We start from the raw sequence: 15857 nt of genomic DNA on the forward strand, positions 1-15857 counted from the left end.
ACAACGCTGCAATAAATTATGCCAAATGATAAGGCAGTATAATTTGGCAAATATAACAATTACATGTTTTATTATGTGAATTTAACACGTTTGCATTACAAGCAAGTTTTAGAACGTATTGTGCCAGTTTAAAGCCTGGATTGAAAAAGAAAGCCGCCATAACCAATATGAAGAAGGAAAGATTTAGCTCCTCTCATCACGTCCAACTGTCCAAATTCCAGATGAATGAAGAGGAAGGTTGAAGGAAAATACACCAACATGTGCTTAACAATAAATCATTACATTTTCAATAATTTATTGTAAGAGTAAATCCAGAAGAGAGATTACGTTTGATGCATCCATAGAGGGATACAAGCTTAAGTACATAATGTAACCCTTACCCAAGTCCAATGAACCGCAACCTTTTCTTAATCAATAGACTCAAATTGCTAGGAATGATTTGAAATGGCATTCCGAACCACCAATGTATAATCCCTCCATGTTCAGGGGCAGTGTTTGTTGTAGCAACCTGGAAAATATTGCATGTTCTGTGAATGTGTTCTGCACTTTCAGTCAAAGTGCACCATGTAACTTTTCCTGGTGTGAGGTCCACCAAGTGCTTGTCTCCGGGGAGATGTTCAAGATTTGTCTGGAATGTTCCATGTATCACATACAACTTACAGGATCTATCATTGATTCAATTGCACATGATTTATTGCTTAAAGAATTCATTAACACATGCAGTTGTACTGTGAGAGGACCCTTCTCTCCACAATTCAGACTGCTAACTTGCTTTAAATAATTAATATTAACGTATTTTCCGGAGTATATGTTGCACCTTGTTTCATAGTTTTGGCCATGGTGCGACTTATATTTATACTTATATACTTATACTTACATTCCGGAGCGACTTAAATGTGATATTATTTGTTATTTTCACACTTGCATGTTTTTTTCTTCTCTATTATGCCTTTTTTGGCTGGTGCGACTTATACTCCGGTGCGACTTATAGTCCAGAAAATACGCTATACTATGGAACATTTTGATCCAAGTTAGAACATCTCTATGGCGATCAGCAGGTGGTGATCCCTCCAGTTACACAATGCACCTTAACTAGTAACTTGTATCACATCTTACAATCCTGTTTTTTTGTTTGTTTTCCAGGCTGAATAACTGTCAGGTGACCAAAGGTTCAGCTTCCTTCAGATGCACAGCAAGTCATGAAGCGAACAAGGCCTTGACAACCAGTGTTATGGTAGACTGAAGTGCATTCCACATCGATGTTTGTTCAAATCTGTGCTGGGTTTCGAGATATCCCGAGATACGCCGCTGAGGCCGTTGTGTGGCTAGCGTGACCCAGCAGCGCTAGCCGTACACTCATGCACATGGCCGTCAGAGAGTGTTTACAAGTGCAACTAAATACCAGACTTCTGTAAATACAAGGAGTTCAATCCCTCAACACTACAGATGTCTTTCTTGACATACCGTGCCAAAGGAGTTGTGTCGTCCCCTGCAAACTGAAACAATTTACTGTGGACAGTGACGTTCATTGTTCATTCATTGTGCTCATTTGTTTGCCAATCAGCTGCATTCTTGACAAGGATTGCAACGAAATACAGCGTAAAGGTCCCCACGCAGGAAACTGTTTGAAGATAAGCTTACATCATGCCTACAAACTGTCCATTAATGAACAGAAAAAGGACACAAAAGACTTTCAATCAAGCAGCTTTCTGAAAGGACACATTGTTTATAAGACTTTCCCTCTTTTCTTTTCGCCTGCTGTGTGTTTATTTAATCCACCAATATCATGTTCTGTTTGGGTTTTATATGTCCAAAACGGTTTGATATGTCACAAATCTTGGAGTTGGTGCAGCTGCATATGACGTACTTTGCGGATTTGGAGTCATGACTGTACGACCGTCAAGAATAACAAAATGGCCGCTCGCATTAGTCAGGATTGGTGCAAGTTTGACAAAAACTAAACTATGGGTGATGGTTAGACCACTGGGTCAGAGTATGGCCACAACTGCAGATCCTGAGATAGAATCAAACATTATAGAGCTGTACTTTATGTATGGAGTGTAAGGTTCAATTTAACAGACAAATATCAGGACGTTACTGATTCTGACAACAATAATAATAGATAGGCTGTGCATTGCCGTTTGTTGTGTATGAAGCAGCATAATAAGCAAGTGGTCATGAAGTTACTTCTGTTTGGTGCGCATTGACCTTCCAAATATTTTCCTCAAATGAGTTGTATGTTTGTCACCATACGTCATTACATATGTCATTACATTTGGATATGAAATTGCAACTACCTGAGAACAAACTTGAAAACCTTTGATACCATGAGCCAGGGACGTCACTAGACCTTCATCTATATTGGGTTGCAGGGGGGTCTTGTGGTCCTTCCCCGGGAAATTTAGCACAAATCAAACCTCCGTGTAATCTGTGAGATTTTAGATGAATTAATCCGAATGCCCTGATATAACTGACAGTAATAGGCCTTTACCTATAGTCTATTATAACAACTAATATTATTAAAGAACTGTCTTAATCTTCATTTTACACATACAGCTGATCACTGGAGTCCATTTCCTGTGGTTCCCTGTGGAGCCCTTGTCCTCTGATGCCTCCCTTTGCTCCTTCAAAAAAGAGGGGTCTAAGTGCAGGGCGTCTCAGCGGGTTCATAAGTCTCCAGACAGACCCTGCAGAGTCCAGACAACACTAAAGCCTCAAACTTCAAAAAATTGTATGTTGTTTTCAATGGTTTGCGTGTCCCTGCAGTATCTTTGTGCTATTTACGTATGTATTTTCATCTAACAATGCAAATATGAGAATAAAAATGTACTAAAAGCTTTGGCCATGTAGAACATCTTTATGGACTCTAAACTGTTCCTACAGCACTTTCTTGCTAAATGCTGTTTCGGATCAGGCACAGTCAGCCCGAGTCCCTCAGAAACAGCGCTCTCACGGGTCAGGTCAGTACTGGCCTGTCCCAGCTCCTCTCCTGAAGCTTGGGTTAGTGTTTTAGGACACGTTAGAAATAACAAACAGTGCAGAAACTAGAGTTCTGGACTAAAGCAGCCTGGATAATTCAGTATGTATGTGCCAGTGTGTATAGATTGTTGATAACATGTCTGCTCCGTGCGCACAAAACACCATACGCATTTTCTCCCTGTGAATCAAAGTGCACTTATGTGTAAAGTTGCCCTCTTTGTGCAGATAAACACATGCAGATGCAAAATTCAGGTGTCTATAGGCCCAAAGTTTTACGCGAGTCTCAGTTTCCATTTTATAAAGCAGAGTCTGAGTGTTTGGATCTGACTCGCTCCCACCTGCTTCTGCGCTATGAGCTGACCTCCTCGCTGGATACAGGTCGACCTGTGTGTTATTGTGACATAGTTTGTAACCATTAACACCACATAGTAATAGTCAATAGTCTGGATGGGTAGTGGGCTTATAGTTATCTGTGAGCCACTACGCGGGTAAGGGCACTCCTCATACTGCTGTGCGCTCTAGGCACTCACCTCCTGCACAGGCCACAGACTGGCTCTTTTCCATACTGGGGCACAGCTGATTTATACTGGGGCACGTGCTCCAGTAAAAAGTGTCTGGTGACGTCCCTGACATGAACCACTCCTATATGAATTAGGAACTACATCGACACATTATCTGTAGCATTACATTTGCAGAGAAAGATTTGTGTTAAGCTTCTCTAAATATGCAGTTTTTGTACATTTTGATGGCAATTGTTTTCATATTTGTCTTTTGTTTTTTTGGTTGTTCATCTGTATTTCTGTTGTTTTTCTTCTCTTTTGGATTAAAACAGATTTCACAACACATGCATCCTGTCTTCAAAGTTAATTTACAGGTAATTTGAATTTCAGATTTTACAGCAAATCACATGAGTTCACGATCCAATGTATTTCTTTGGCGCTCTCAGCTATGTTAACTGGATATTAAAAAAAGTCAGAAAGTAAGTAAAACCTTTGAAGGAAAGGGCTGAAAAGAAAGTTGAGCATTTACACTGTTGCTTATGGTAGCTTTAACAATACATTGCACAAAGAACAAATTCCTGAGCCAAGTTTTCATGGTCTACCAATTCTCTCTCCTTCTTAGTCTCTCATAAACTCCGCCAGATGTTGCCCACTTTTTCTTCCTAAGGGAACAGGGGCGTGAGGGTGAGTGGAAGGAGGGGCATCCACGCATGGCAAATGACTACAGGGATCACATGGTTGTAGCATGTTTTGAAAAGATACTACACTATACTATAACTGGTTCTCACACTGTGGTATGGGAACTACTGATGGTGTGATGATGAATATTGTTAGGATTTCTTACTTTTGCTGTTTTGTTGTCTCTTGACGATGGTATTCAGGATATTTTTTTTCTCCGTAGGAAGTAGTGCTTACAGTGAAACAGTAGAAAATCACTATTAAGTGGAAACTTTACTGCAATCATTAGCATTTAAGTTTAGCTCAAGTTGCTACCAGACATCTTGTTGGTGAAGGAACCATGGGGCCGCTACAGTTAATTGTTTTATATGAGCCCTATCCTCCTTAGTCATAGATTGCACTGGGATCAAACCATTTTATTTTCCATCTTCACCCAATTACCAGGGCACACTGCCAAATTTCCCAGGTTAATGCCCCATACATTCATTTTACTATTGTTTATCCTACTGTTATTCGAACCCCAACTTCCTCAATCCACGTGTAATTGCAAATAATTAGTGGAACTATTGAAGACTTTGACCTGGGACTTACTCGAACAACAAAACACTGTACTGTATTGCCTGTGGTATTTATACATACCTGTACTTCTAAAAGTTGGATGAAGCAAGGCTATAGCATGGACTAATCTTGAACCAAGTTTGATGAACCAAGAGAACAAGACAACAACCAAAAACAAGTGGCATATGCTTATTATTTAATTTATTTGAATTATTTGTAGGTTAGAATAGGCAACTAGATTATCCTGAACCTGTATTTTAATCAGACTTAACACATCTTTAAGACTAAAACAATACCAATAATTTCCCTATGACTAGGATTACTACATTAATATTTATGGGAGTATCCTGGTGTCAATCAAACATAAATGTGTTCAAACATGTCCTTAAAAATATTAGTTGAGGTTTAATCATCAGACAAATGTGAAATGTCCGTCAAATGAATCACAGAAGTGCAGAAATATCCCCATATAAACTTATTTGAAAGTTTACAACATCACTTTTTATTCAAATTTGTAATCAGCTCATTTTAATTTATGCTACAACATTAAAATTGTGTATATCTTCAAAACAACATTCTGTCTCTGTTTCAATCCATTGCCCACTTCTACCTACATCACAACAGATACTACTCCAGGACCAACTAACAGGGACTAAATATACCCAGGGTTAACAGGCAGCAGAGGCTAAAAGAAAAGATATAAAACGGCCTCTGAAATAAACAAAATAAACTTTACACTCCTCGGTTCAGGGGGGAAGCATCGGTACTCGCGCCACACGTTGAGAACCACTGCCACAGAGCTCTCTGTTTTGAGATAATCTAGCATAAAATAATAATGACCTTAATGGCCGTAATGCTCCGGGCCTTCAGGTGATGAGAGCGCCCTGTGTACACTGTGCACTTTTGATTTTTACCTCACAGTAACTCGATATGCCAACTCTGGGACCAAATCCTCAGCCTCTCCTCGAGTATGGATAGGGTAATAGCCCGGAGTGCTTTATAAGTTTATTTTAGGTAATAGAGACGCTTGTTTTGTTACAGCCTGTTCCGTTCACCCCTCCCCTCCGCGCAAAAAAAATCCCCCTCCCCACAGTTTTCACCTACACTACGCTCAAATTCCTGCTCCTGGGTGCCTGAAAGAAGCCGGTGGTGGTGACTGCAGAGATGAAGACGCTGCGGCAGAGCGCATGCGCCGCGTCGTGAAGGGGGTTTTGCGTGCGCCGCCGGTCGGACAGTCTGTGCGGGGAGGCGACAGCAGCAAGCAGCAGCAGCAGCAGCAGCAGCCGCAGCAGGTGAGACGCGGAGAGACAGAGGAGGGATAGAAAACACAGTGCGACACGGGACGAGACCGGGGGGATCCTTGTCTTGCAGCGGACACACGCGCAGCAGAAGCGCACAAGCAGAAGCGGCGCACCAGGCGTGGACTCACCAGCGGCGGCGGAGGCAACGCGGCGGCGGCGGCGGCGGCGGCGGCGCGCACACCGGCTGGACGCAACAACACAGAGAAAAAAGTTTGGGGATCTGTCTGGAACTGTGCCGTGATTTTTTTTTTCATATTTTTTTTAATTCACTGGATACTGCAAATATTAGAAAAAAAGGAGTTGTCACAAGCTGTGTTTCTGCTCCGGTTTTTCGCACAGAATGGAAAGGAAATTGACAAGTCGTTTGTGGCGAGGATCACGGTGTGGATTTTCCCGCAGGTAATTGTGCTACTGGACGATTGGATTTAACGTGTTGAGCTGAAACACTAATTTGCAAGTAAACTGACAAAAGAGGTGATATTTTTACTGCAAGACAGTTCAAAGTTTCGTGGGACAAATTGGCACTAAGTTTGAATTATATTGACTTCCAACCTAAGACAATCTCCCATCTGTGCGTTATTTATATTGTCCCCTGCAACATCAAAGTTTGAATTAACATTTCTTCAAGATATTACCTGGGAAGACAGCTTTTTTTTTTTTTTTTTTTTTTCCTACAGTGACAAAAAGGAATTTTAAAGTCAAGTGGACTGTGCCAGGGATTATTGTTTGGAGTCGGTTCAACTTGTACCGGGCTGTTTTCCGCCGCACGGTGAGTGTCTGCACCGTCAGGAGCTTTTTGTGTGTGTTGTTTTCCCAAAAATAACCGTTTTCAGTTGGATCCCGCTGCACTGATTCACTTCTTGACAGATGAGAAACGAGCCACACATAATCCAGACTCGTTCACTGCTGCAGCTCCAGATCAGCACGCGCACCATTTATGAAACAACTGTACTTCATGTGCATTTTAGAAAGAAGGGAAATGTCTGAGTGTATTTCTTAGTTGGCTTAACCAGTCTTTGATGCTGTAGGCGTCACAAACCCGTGCACCTGGCTCCCTCTCCTGGCCCCTGACGCGCTCAGCCTGCAGCCTCTGGATAGTACCGTGTGTAGCTTTAGTCCTGGGTAGGTCTCAAATACTGCACACTATAATAAAATAAAATATAATGATATACCTAGGCTTATTTGTAGTGTATATGGACTGTTTTTAATGCGTTTTATCGAGTACAAACTATCCTTCAAGTTATTGTGTCTGCAGTGTGGCGTGCGCTGCCTAACATTTACATTTAATCCAGAATAAAAAATGATCAGTTTATTTAGAAAAAAAAAATCCTTATAATATTATATTACACCACTGGAGTTCACTAATTGATAATTTATTAAGTATTTTGTTGTATTTGACGTAATTGTATTCCATTTATTTATTTGCACGTTTTAGATCATGAAGTTTGGAGGAATATTGACACCCCGGTAGGCCTTGTGCTGTGGAAAGTAAAACATTCTAACTGATTATTTTGGTTTTAAGTCGTGAACGAGGGAAAAGCAAACAAAGCGGCTGCTCTGCGCGCGCGTGCTCGTGCTGAGTCTGAGTGATGATGAACTTGGCCCGTGTTTAATCACAGACTCTTCAGTCTCAGATAATTACACTCTGAGGTCTGGCACCATCACACCCTGGATTTATGACCGCCTCAACGCACTGACTATGCACTGCTAATACAAAATCATTTTGGTTTATAATAACTGTATTTAATTTACTACTGTCCTTGTATTATATTGTTATATTTATTATGACAATTATCTGTAGTAAAGCCAAAATCTAATCCTGGTTGAATTTTTTTTGAAGAATATCTTTTATTTTAAATGTTCTGTTATTTATGTTATATATTATACATATTTATATATATTTGATTGTAAGAAAATCTGCAATTATAAATGATTAGTTAATAGAAAAGTATGTAGGCTTTATTTTAAGCCTTCATACTTTTGTGTATGTCTGAGTGCATATGAACCAACCCGCCACAAACTGTCCACTTTTAATCATGCATTTTCTTTTGCCCCAAACGACTCAAAGGCTTCCTGTGTCTGTAAGTTTTCTTTTGAATGACCACAGGTTGTTTTCTCCCTCAGATTATCAGAATGAACCTGGGGCTGAGGTACATGTGTCGGCCGCTGTGCTGGCCTTTTGGCTCCGCGACGCTGGACTCCAGACACTGTGTGTTTGCGCTCACCATCCTCACACTCCTCATGCAGGTGGTGGTGGAGGCCAACTCATGGTGGTGCGTATGCTTTTACTCCCCTCATTCTCATTCTCATTCTCATTCTGATTTATTTTTTAAACACCTTCTTTTGAAATTAGATTTTGATCACAGTGCGGGCTAAATATTTTTACAATCGTAAAACACACATGCCCAGTTTTTAACTTGTATTTGTACATGGTCCAGTCAGAATTTATTATAGAATTATAAAAAGTTATAGAAAATGAGTCACCTTGCAAATATGTGCAAATACAGTCTGGCCTGTGTAAATGTGTGTGAATATTGTCCAGTCTCTGGTCTTGTTCACTGAAATGTCTATATTTGTGCACTCACCGTACGAGCCACTTAAATACAGCCCAGCTCTTTTTCTAGTCGAGTTGGAGTCTAGAGTCATTGCTGTGTCAATGACCAGAAGTGACATCATACAGTTATGACTGAATTTATGAGTTTGAATTATTATTTTATAATGACACTTTATCCCACACAATAAACGTGCAGTGTTGAATAGTATGATTCCAACATTGGAAACCCTTGATTGAAATATAATTGTGTTGAATTTCATACTAAAGTCTAAACCTGGTTCGAACTGGTCTGTACTGGGAAAAATCAAGTATGAACTAAGCAAAAAACGAAATACTTGCATTACAGCTGAATGCTTAGTTTTGATATTTTCAATATTTCGTGCTTACCCATAGACACCAGTAATCTTTGTATTGTGCTGCTATACTTTACATGTCATTGTTTTGGAAAGAGCCTCTCCTCCATTAAATCAGCTGAAGTGCCGCCCGCTGAAGGAGCTGTGAGCCCAAACTGTTAGCCTGTTTCCGGTTTGGAGGGGACACAGGTGTAAATGATTTAGTGTTGCAGGAGCACAGAGCCCGAGTGGCTGAGCACACAAACAGAGCTGTGTGTTGTTTTATTTTTCTGCCTTTGGTGTGTGCGTATGTTGTGTGTGTTGCTTTTGCGTTCCCGTGCTGCTGTCGAGTTCCCCCAGTCGATCGGGTTACACTGGGGGCTAATTGTGTCTCTCTTGGGGCTCGGGGATGGGCCGCTCTAATTGTCCTGTGGCCTGGAACCAGATGGTGAAATGAGTGCGAGTCTTCAATGAGTCAGTCAAAAATGTAGCTTTTGTATCCCCTTTGTAGTTCACTATTGCACTTAAGGCCACTTTTTTATGATCACATGAAGTACATTCTTTATACAAGTTGATAAGGTTTTTTTGCCTTCTCTTTTTGAGGTGACCACGGCCTCTTGGTTGGCGTGCCGTAAATTGAACATTAATTAAGTGTTTTTGAGTGCTTTTCAGTGTAAATATCGACATTTAATTAGGCTTAGGACCAGAACCATCCACTATTTTAGCGTTTTGTATTGCAACTTTGTCAACTTTTCTAGACTTGGGATTGAGCCCTTGTGGATAAGTCCATGAATTAAAACTAAGATGTGTTAAATTTCTCATAGGAGCCTTTTATACATCAAACCCAATTAGAATGAGAGTGTAGAGTCAATTTCCATATCAATCTGGCATTACTTTTTCACCAGATCTCCTTTATACGAACCGGCACAAACGTCAAATTCTGAATTGTTCACTACAATAAGACAAAAAAAGAAATACTTACATTTGCTAATTCAAACCCATTACTTCCTTCACCCTCTCAGGTCTTTAGCCATGAACCCACTGCTAATTCCCGAGGCCTACATCATCGGAGCTCAGCCTCTGTGCAGCCAGCTGGTGGGCCTGTCGCAGGGCCAGAAGAAACTGTGCCAGCTATACCAGGACCACATGCAGTACATCGGGGAGGGCGCCAAGACGGGCATCCGGGAGTGCCAGTACCAGTTCAGACACCGGCGCTGGAACTGCAGCACCGTGGACAACTCCTCCGTGTTTGGACGCGTCATGCATATAGGTAACGAAACACACACATTAAACACATTTCATTAAAAAAACATGGCACTTTTTTGAATCGTATTAAATATCTATGAAGTTACACTAGTCAATCAAAATGGTGGCAAAAATATCAGTACAATTTAAAGTTTGTATTTTCAGTTTGTCTCATCGTAACTTTATTCACCGTCAACCCGACTGTGTGAGACACTCTGGTGCCTCCAACGTTTTAAAAAGCTCTAACAGTATTTTTGCTTGAAATGCTAAAGTAACTTATAGCATTTGCGTGTATAAACACAGAAAGGTCATATATTCAGTTTCTATATGCTTCATTTGCCGAACATTGGACTGGCCATTGCGCCTTGGGAAAAGTGTAAAGAGCTGTTGCTTTTTGGCAGCCGTGTGGGGGAATGGTTGGTGAGTGAGGTACACGGTAAAGAACTTGTGGCTTTCTGCTTCTCATTGAGTTAAAGGAAAGTATTGGAATGTGAAACAACATAGAGCTGCTTACTGTCAAAGTCGCATTTGTGCTCCGAGCTTCCTAAACCATTAACATCAGTTCCAGCACATTGCCATGATGCCATTTAGTCAAATTGGCTTTATTTATTGTTTTTTCAGTTCTAGTAATGACGATTCTTGATTCAGAAAAAAAACAATATTTTCTTAGTGCGGAACGTTGTATACATTTTTTTTTTTTAAATAAGAAATGTCTAAAGATGAAGAGGGATTACTCTGACTCGTTACCAATATAATCATTAGTTACTGATGTGGCAGATATTGGAGCTCGTGAAAAGGTCTTCACACTAAAGACAGAAATCAACATTCAACAACTTGACTATGTTCTTGCATTGCCTCTTTTTATTTCGTAACACATTCTGAGCACACAAGGCCTTCCCTGTAGGAGTCTGTCTCAAAGCCTGTCAGTCTGTCTGCTGGCTTCATCCTGAGCTCCAGGGGGCCCTTTAGACTCGCTCCTCGCCCCGCTGTGGTTACTTTAGGCTGGGATACAGTTGAACCAAAGTCCCAAATGATGCTTTCAATTGAGTGAGACGGCAAAATGGAAAATGGCAGTTTTCCTCTGAACAAACTTAAACCTGCCAATGTCCTAAGGCTTGACTCGAATTTGACTAATCTATTACTTTTTTCTCTTTTTTTTTTTTTTTTTGAAGCGATTGCACCTTTTTATTACAGCGAAACCCATATATTCCTATACATTCTTTACTGTTCTGCTTTCCCTTCACTCAAATCTATTGCCCCTGCCGTGTGTCTTTCTGTTTCCATCTGTTGTTCCCATTAGATCGTATTTTCTTCAGATTTGGCCTGGCAGGTTGACAGTAGAGACTTCATTCAAATATTTTAGTGGCCCTTGTCCTTTATGTCGGCATACTTTGGTCAGCTGTTTTGCCTTTTGCTTCTTATCAACCCTGTCCGCGTAGTAGACCGTGGCTTCTGAAAGTGGTGCTAATGGGGAGAACATCCACTGACAGCGAGGGGGAAATCTGCTTACACGTATCTCTTTCTCGTATTGTCTCGCGCCCTCCCTGCAGAGGAAATGTGTGGTTAATGGCTAGTGCCTTCAGCATCCCTCACTTGTGACGGATACAACCAAGAGGGCTCTTCTTCTTGTCAACTCTAATTTGAACTGAATCAGGCCGTGCATGCCATGAGCGCTGTTCGTCACTAGAGGGCGTAGTTCATGTCTGGCTGGATCCCAAAAACAGCAAACCGAACTCTGCACTTGAACATGTTGGTAATGAGGAGCCTGCAGCAGTTTTGGCTCAAGTGCTCTGAAATCTTAAGTGTATGGTGAGTGCTGTCATATGACATCACATCTCTTCTGTCTGGGGATTCTTAAAGGAAAAGGACACTAGGATGGCCTCGGTAGAGAGGATATAAACGTAATGAAAAACAGATCGATATACGAGGAGCTTGGGACTGTGTAAAAAAGGGGGAATTCAGTGATCAAAACTTCCCAAAACCACGCTTAAGCACCCCATAAAGAGCAGATGTCAAATTGGTGACAGCAAACGGGGATCAAAATTAAATAAACAATGAATTAACAAACACTAAAATGGCAAATTTAAAGTAATGACCGGTTGGAATGGGCATAAGAAACAAAAGATAAATAAATATATGTTCTACAGTTTTTAGATGAGGTTTGTTTTTGAACGGCATCCAAACAATGTTCAAAATTAGCTTTGAGATTGACCCAACATACTGTATCTGATGTCTTCATGTCCCAACTTACTGTATCCGAAGTCTTCATGTCCCAACTTACTGTATCTAATGTCTTCTTGTCCCGTACAGCCAGCAGAGAGACGGCCTTCACCTACTCCATCAGTGCGGCCGGTGTGGTGAACGCTGTGAGCCGGGCCTGCAGGGAGGGAGAGCTGTCCAGCTGTGGGTGCAGTCGAGCAGCGCGCCCCAAAGACCTGCCCCGGGACTGGCTGTGGGGCGGCTGTGGAGACAACCTCAACTACGGATACAGGTTCTCCAAGGAGTTTGTGGACGCACGGGAAAGAGAGAAGAGCCATCCCAAAGGCTCGTACGACAGTGCGCGGCAGATGATGAATCTACACAATAACGAAGCTGGAAGACGGGTAAGATAATATGAGATAGTTGAGGGCTCTGTCTCTGAGCCACAAAAGCCTCCATATCTTGTGTTGAATAGTCTAGCAGAAGCACGCCTCCTGGACGTGTGCACAGCACTGAACAAAGTGCAGACTCCAGTGAAACGGCGTGTGGAGGGTTGAAGTGAAAAAGTGCAGGTATCACAGAGGAATCTGGCTGATGATCTGTGTAACAGCTCTGTCTGCTCTCATTACCACACACTTTTATCTCTGTGCTGTCAGATCACACAAGGCAGTCCGTCCCGTTCCAAACATCTTGAAACCGCCTCAGACATGTGTAATGCCAGATATCTGCTGCCAGGCTTAAAAAATGACAAATGACTGGACCATGTTTTGGTTAACTTAAGAAATATAGAGACAAGTTAACCTGGTTAAATAAAGGTCAATAAACATTAATTTTTATGTATTTTTATACTAAAAAGTGCATGAAGACCATGCCAGTTGTGATCACATTTAATTTTGTATACCCCACAAAACAAGACATTCATTCAAATGTGGAATGCAGGACACGTACTTTGATAAGGGATTAGAATAATAATCGCCTTGATTCATCCAGGTAAACACTGGTGGTATGAGCTGACCACAGCTGCCTTGGGGCAGATTGAAGGCCAAATGGTCCTGTATATAAGATAAAGATAAAAAGTAATTCTTAAAGAATCCTATCATGTATGCTACATACAAATCTTCTAAACATCTTTTAGTTTTAATGTTTTTTTATTTGAACTCTTTTCTGTTTCCCTGGTTCAGACCGTGTCAGACCTGGCCCACGTCTCCTGTAAGTGCCACGGCGTCTCAGGCTCCTGCAGTCTCAAGACCTGCTGGCTGCAGCTGGCTGACTTCAGGAAGGTGGGAGACGCTCTGAAGGAGAAGTATGACAGCGCTGCTGCCATGAAGCTCAACACACGTGGCAAACTGGTCCAGCTCAACAGCAAGTTCAACACTCCAACCAGCCATGACCTGGTGTACCTGGAGTCCAGCCCCGACTACTGCCTGAAAAACCAGAGTACAGGCTCCCTAGGCACTGTGGGACGCCTGTGCAACAAGACCTCAGAGGGGATGGACGGCTGCGAGCTGATGTGCTGTGGGCGGGGCTACGACCAGTACAAGGCACAGATAGTGGAGCGCTGTCACTGTAAGTTCCACTGGTGTTGCTACGTCAAGTGCAAGCGCTGCACCAAAATCGTGGACCAGTTTGTCTGCAAGTAACGGCTGGTGCACATGTTCTGTGGTCAGACCAGTGTGAGGATCCAAGAAGTTGAAAGAAAGAACTATATAAATTATATTTATAGAGTTAAACAATTATGCCTTTGCAAAAAGACTTGACTCTTTTTTATTATTTTTTTTCCTTATTTTTTTTTAACAACAAATCATAAACTGAGAAATATTTATTTTGAGATTTTATTTTGGCCTAGACGTCGACAGCCAGTTTTATTCCCACCAAGTGCCTGAAAAACTTTTGGAAAAGCTCCCAGCCCAGCCAACCTCAAGCTTTTTTAAAATTTGGATAATCAAATGGACTGAATTGGACTTCCTTCTCCAATCGTTGTAGAATAGTTGAGTTTGAGGCTTGTTGTTAAAGAATGACTGAAGAGGATGCCTGTGCGTGCGGATGTTTTGTTCACTGGCCCAGTCCTAGACAATTACATACTCACCTCAATGACCTTACTGCATGTCAAGTAAGTAACACTGGTGGTCCACATGAGTTTTTTGGAGTACTTTGGGTACTACGCAGAGGGCTAAGATTGGGGATTGGGCCATTTTATTAAGCTGTACAAATGCCTTAAAGTTCCCCGGGTGCTGCAACAATCCCTCAACCAATATGCACTTTTAGACAGAGGCTAAGCTGTCTGTATGTGTTAATCAAGAGTAATATTATCGTTGTTATTGCGTACATTCTTTTCCATATTAACATCAAATATCCATCTAACATTATTTTACAATATGGTTTCAAGTATATGGGCAATGTTGTAGTGGTGACTTTATGCATTTTCTGTGTATATAGTATATCCATCCAGCCAATCAGTAAAATGTATTTATTTTTTAACCAGACTTCAACTTCGTGTCTCCATCTCCACCTTTATCGTTTATCTGTGTTTTGTTCAAGCTCTTGTTTTGAAAGTCACTTTGTTTGGCTCTTGCGGCTCTTTCACTGTCTTTGTAAAGGGAAATGCACCTTATTGTTACCAAAACACATAATTTTTCTGTTCACTTTTCATGTTGGTTCGGCCCGAAAAAATTGAAAAAATTGTATGTCTGTGATTTTATTGTGTGCACCAATGTTAAGTTCAATACCACTTCCTTTCTGCTCACTGTCCCTGTGGTGATTCTCCATAGACAACGGCATTATGTTTTTCCAATCCAACCAAATGTATTTATAAGCTTCTCCATGGAGTTGAGGTTTGAAAATGTGTTAATATAGCTGATATTTTGTTACTTTTTACAAATTGGCTCGATGCTCTACTTTATTTCAATAAATATCCATATAAAACCAGCATGTAAACCTTCCTGTATTGTATTCATTTCCTTTGAACACATTGAAATAGCCTTTTTTTCACCAGTACTTCATTTAACGTGATCTATTTAACTACAAAATACGCATCTGTTTATTGTCGTAGCATCCTTGGAGTACTTTGGATGGATGTTCACAGCGACTGCAGTAGAAGTCGGAGATTATAAGGTTCTTTTCGGTGGACACTGTCGCCATTGGTCCCGTGCTTGTGGAAGTGGCAGATTTTTAAACGCTTGTCTGAAAGATGACTGGGCCTCATCATAAACTTGTGGTCGTGGAGTTAAAGAATTTGAGAGAAGTGAAGGATTGGTGGTTAATGAGGAAGCGGATTAGAAGCGAGTGGAGAGGAGCTTTCTGGAACTAATACTCAACTAAAAAGACCCTGACATTGCCTCATTCTTGCACTTAAAATGATCTTGGCATAAGAGTGCGTAACGTAACCATGGCGATCGGTGGTGTAAGTCCCAGTTCAACAGAAATGGTACACGTTTGATACTGAGGTCACTAAAAAGGATTGGAAAGATACCTTTTACAAGCTCAGACCAACAGCACTAGGTCTTGGCTTTTT

At 41.2% G+C, this 15857-nt stretch overlaps 1 protein-coding gene across 2 annotated transcripts; it reads left to right on the forward strand.

Moving 5' to 3' along the window:
- Positions 1–6292: 6292 nt before the first annotated feature.
- wnt5a (wingless-type MMTV integration site family, member 5a) lies at positions 6293–15271 on the forward strand. 2 transcript variants are annotated; one of them, XM_072449831.1, is made up of 6 exons: positions 6293–6415; positions 6694–6789; positions 8141–8289; positions 9925–10172; positions 12458–12750; positions 13528–15271. In XM_072449831.1, the coding sequence occupies exons 3-6, from the start codon at positions 8150–8152 to the stop codon at positions 13984–13986; spliced, it is 1140 nt and encodes a 379-aa protein (XP_072305932.1). In that variant the 5' UTR covers positions 6293–6415; positions 6694–6789; positions 8141–8149; the 3' UTR covers positions 13987–15271. The 2 variants fall into 2 exon arrangements, with proteins under 2 accessions (XP_072305932.1, XP_072305931.1); XM_072449830.1 differs by having other exon boundaries at positions 6694–6785.
- Positions 15272–15857: the final 586 nt, after the last annotated feature.

Source organism: Eucyclogobius newberryi, unplaced genomic scaffold (assembly GCF_026437365.1).
Source record: "Eucyclogobius newberryi isolate DKJ021-1_F unplaced genomic scaffold, fEucNew1.0.hap1 SCAF_17, whole genome shotgun sequence".
Lineage (NCBI taxonomy): Eukaryota > Metazoa > Chordata > Actinopteri > Gobiiformes > Gobiidae > Eucyclogobius > Eucyclogobius newberryi.

Excerpts from the sequence above, each read along its gene's own strand:
- wnt5a (XM_072449831.1), top strand. The coding sequence starts at position 8,150 with ATGAACCTGGGGCTGAGGTACATGTGTCGGCCGCTGTGCTGGCCTTTT. Across the intron at positions 8,290-9,924 it reads GTGGAGGCCAACTCATGGTG|GTCTTTAGCCATGAACCCAC; the intron begins GTGCGTATGCTT and ends TCACCCTCTCAG. Across the intron at positions 12,751-13,527 it reads ATAACGAAGCTGGAAGACGG|ACCGTGTCAGACCTGGCCCA; the intron begins GTAAGATAATAT and ends TCCCTGGTTCAG.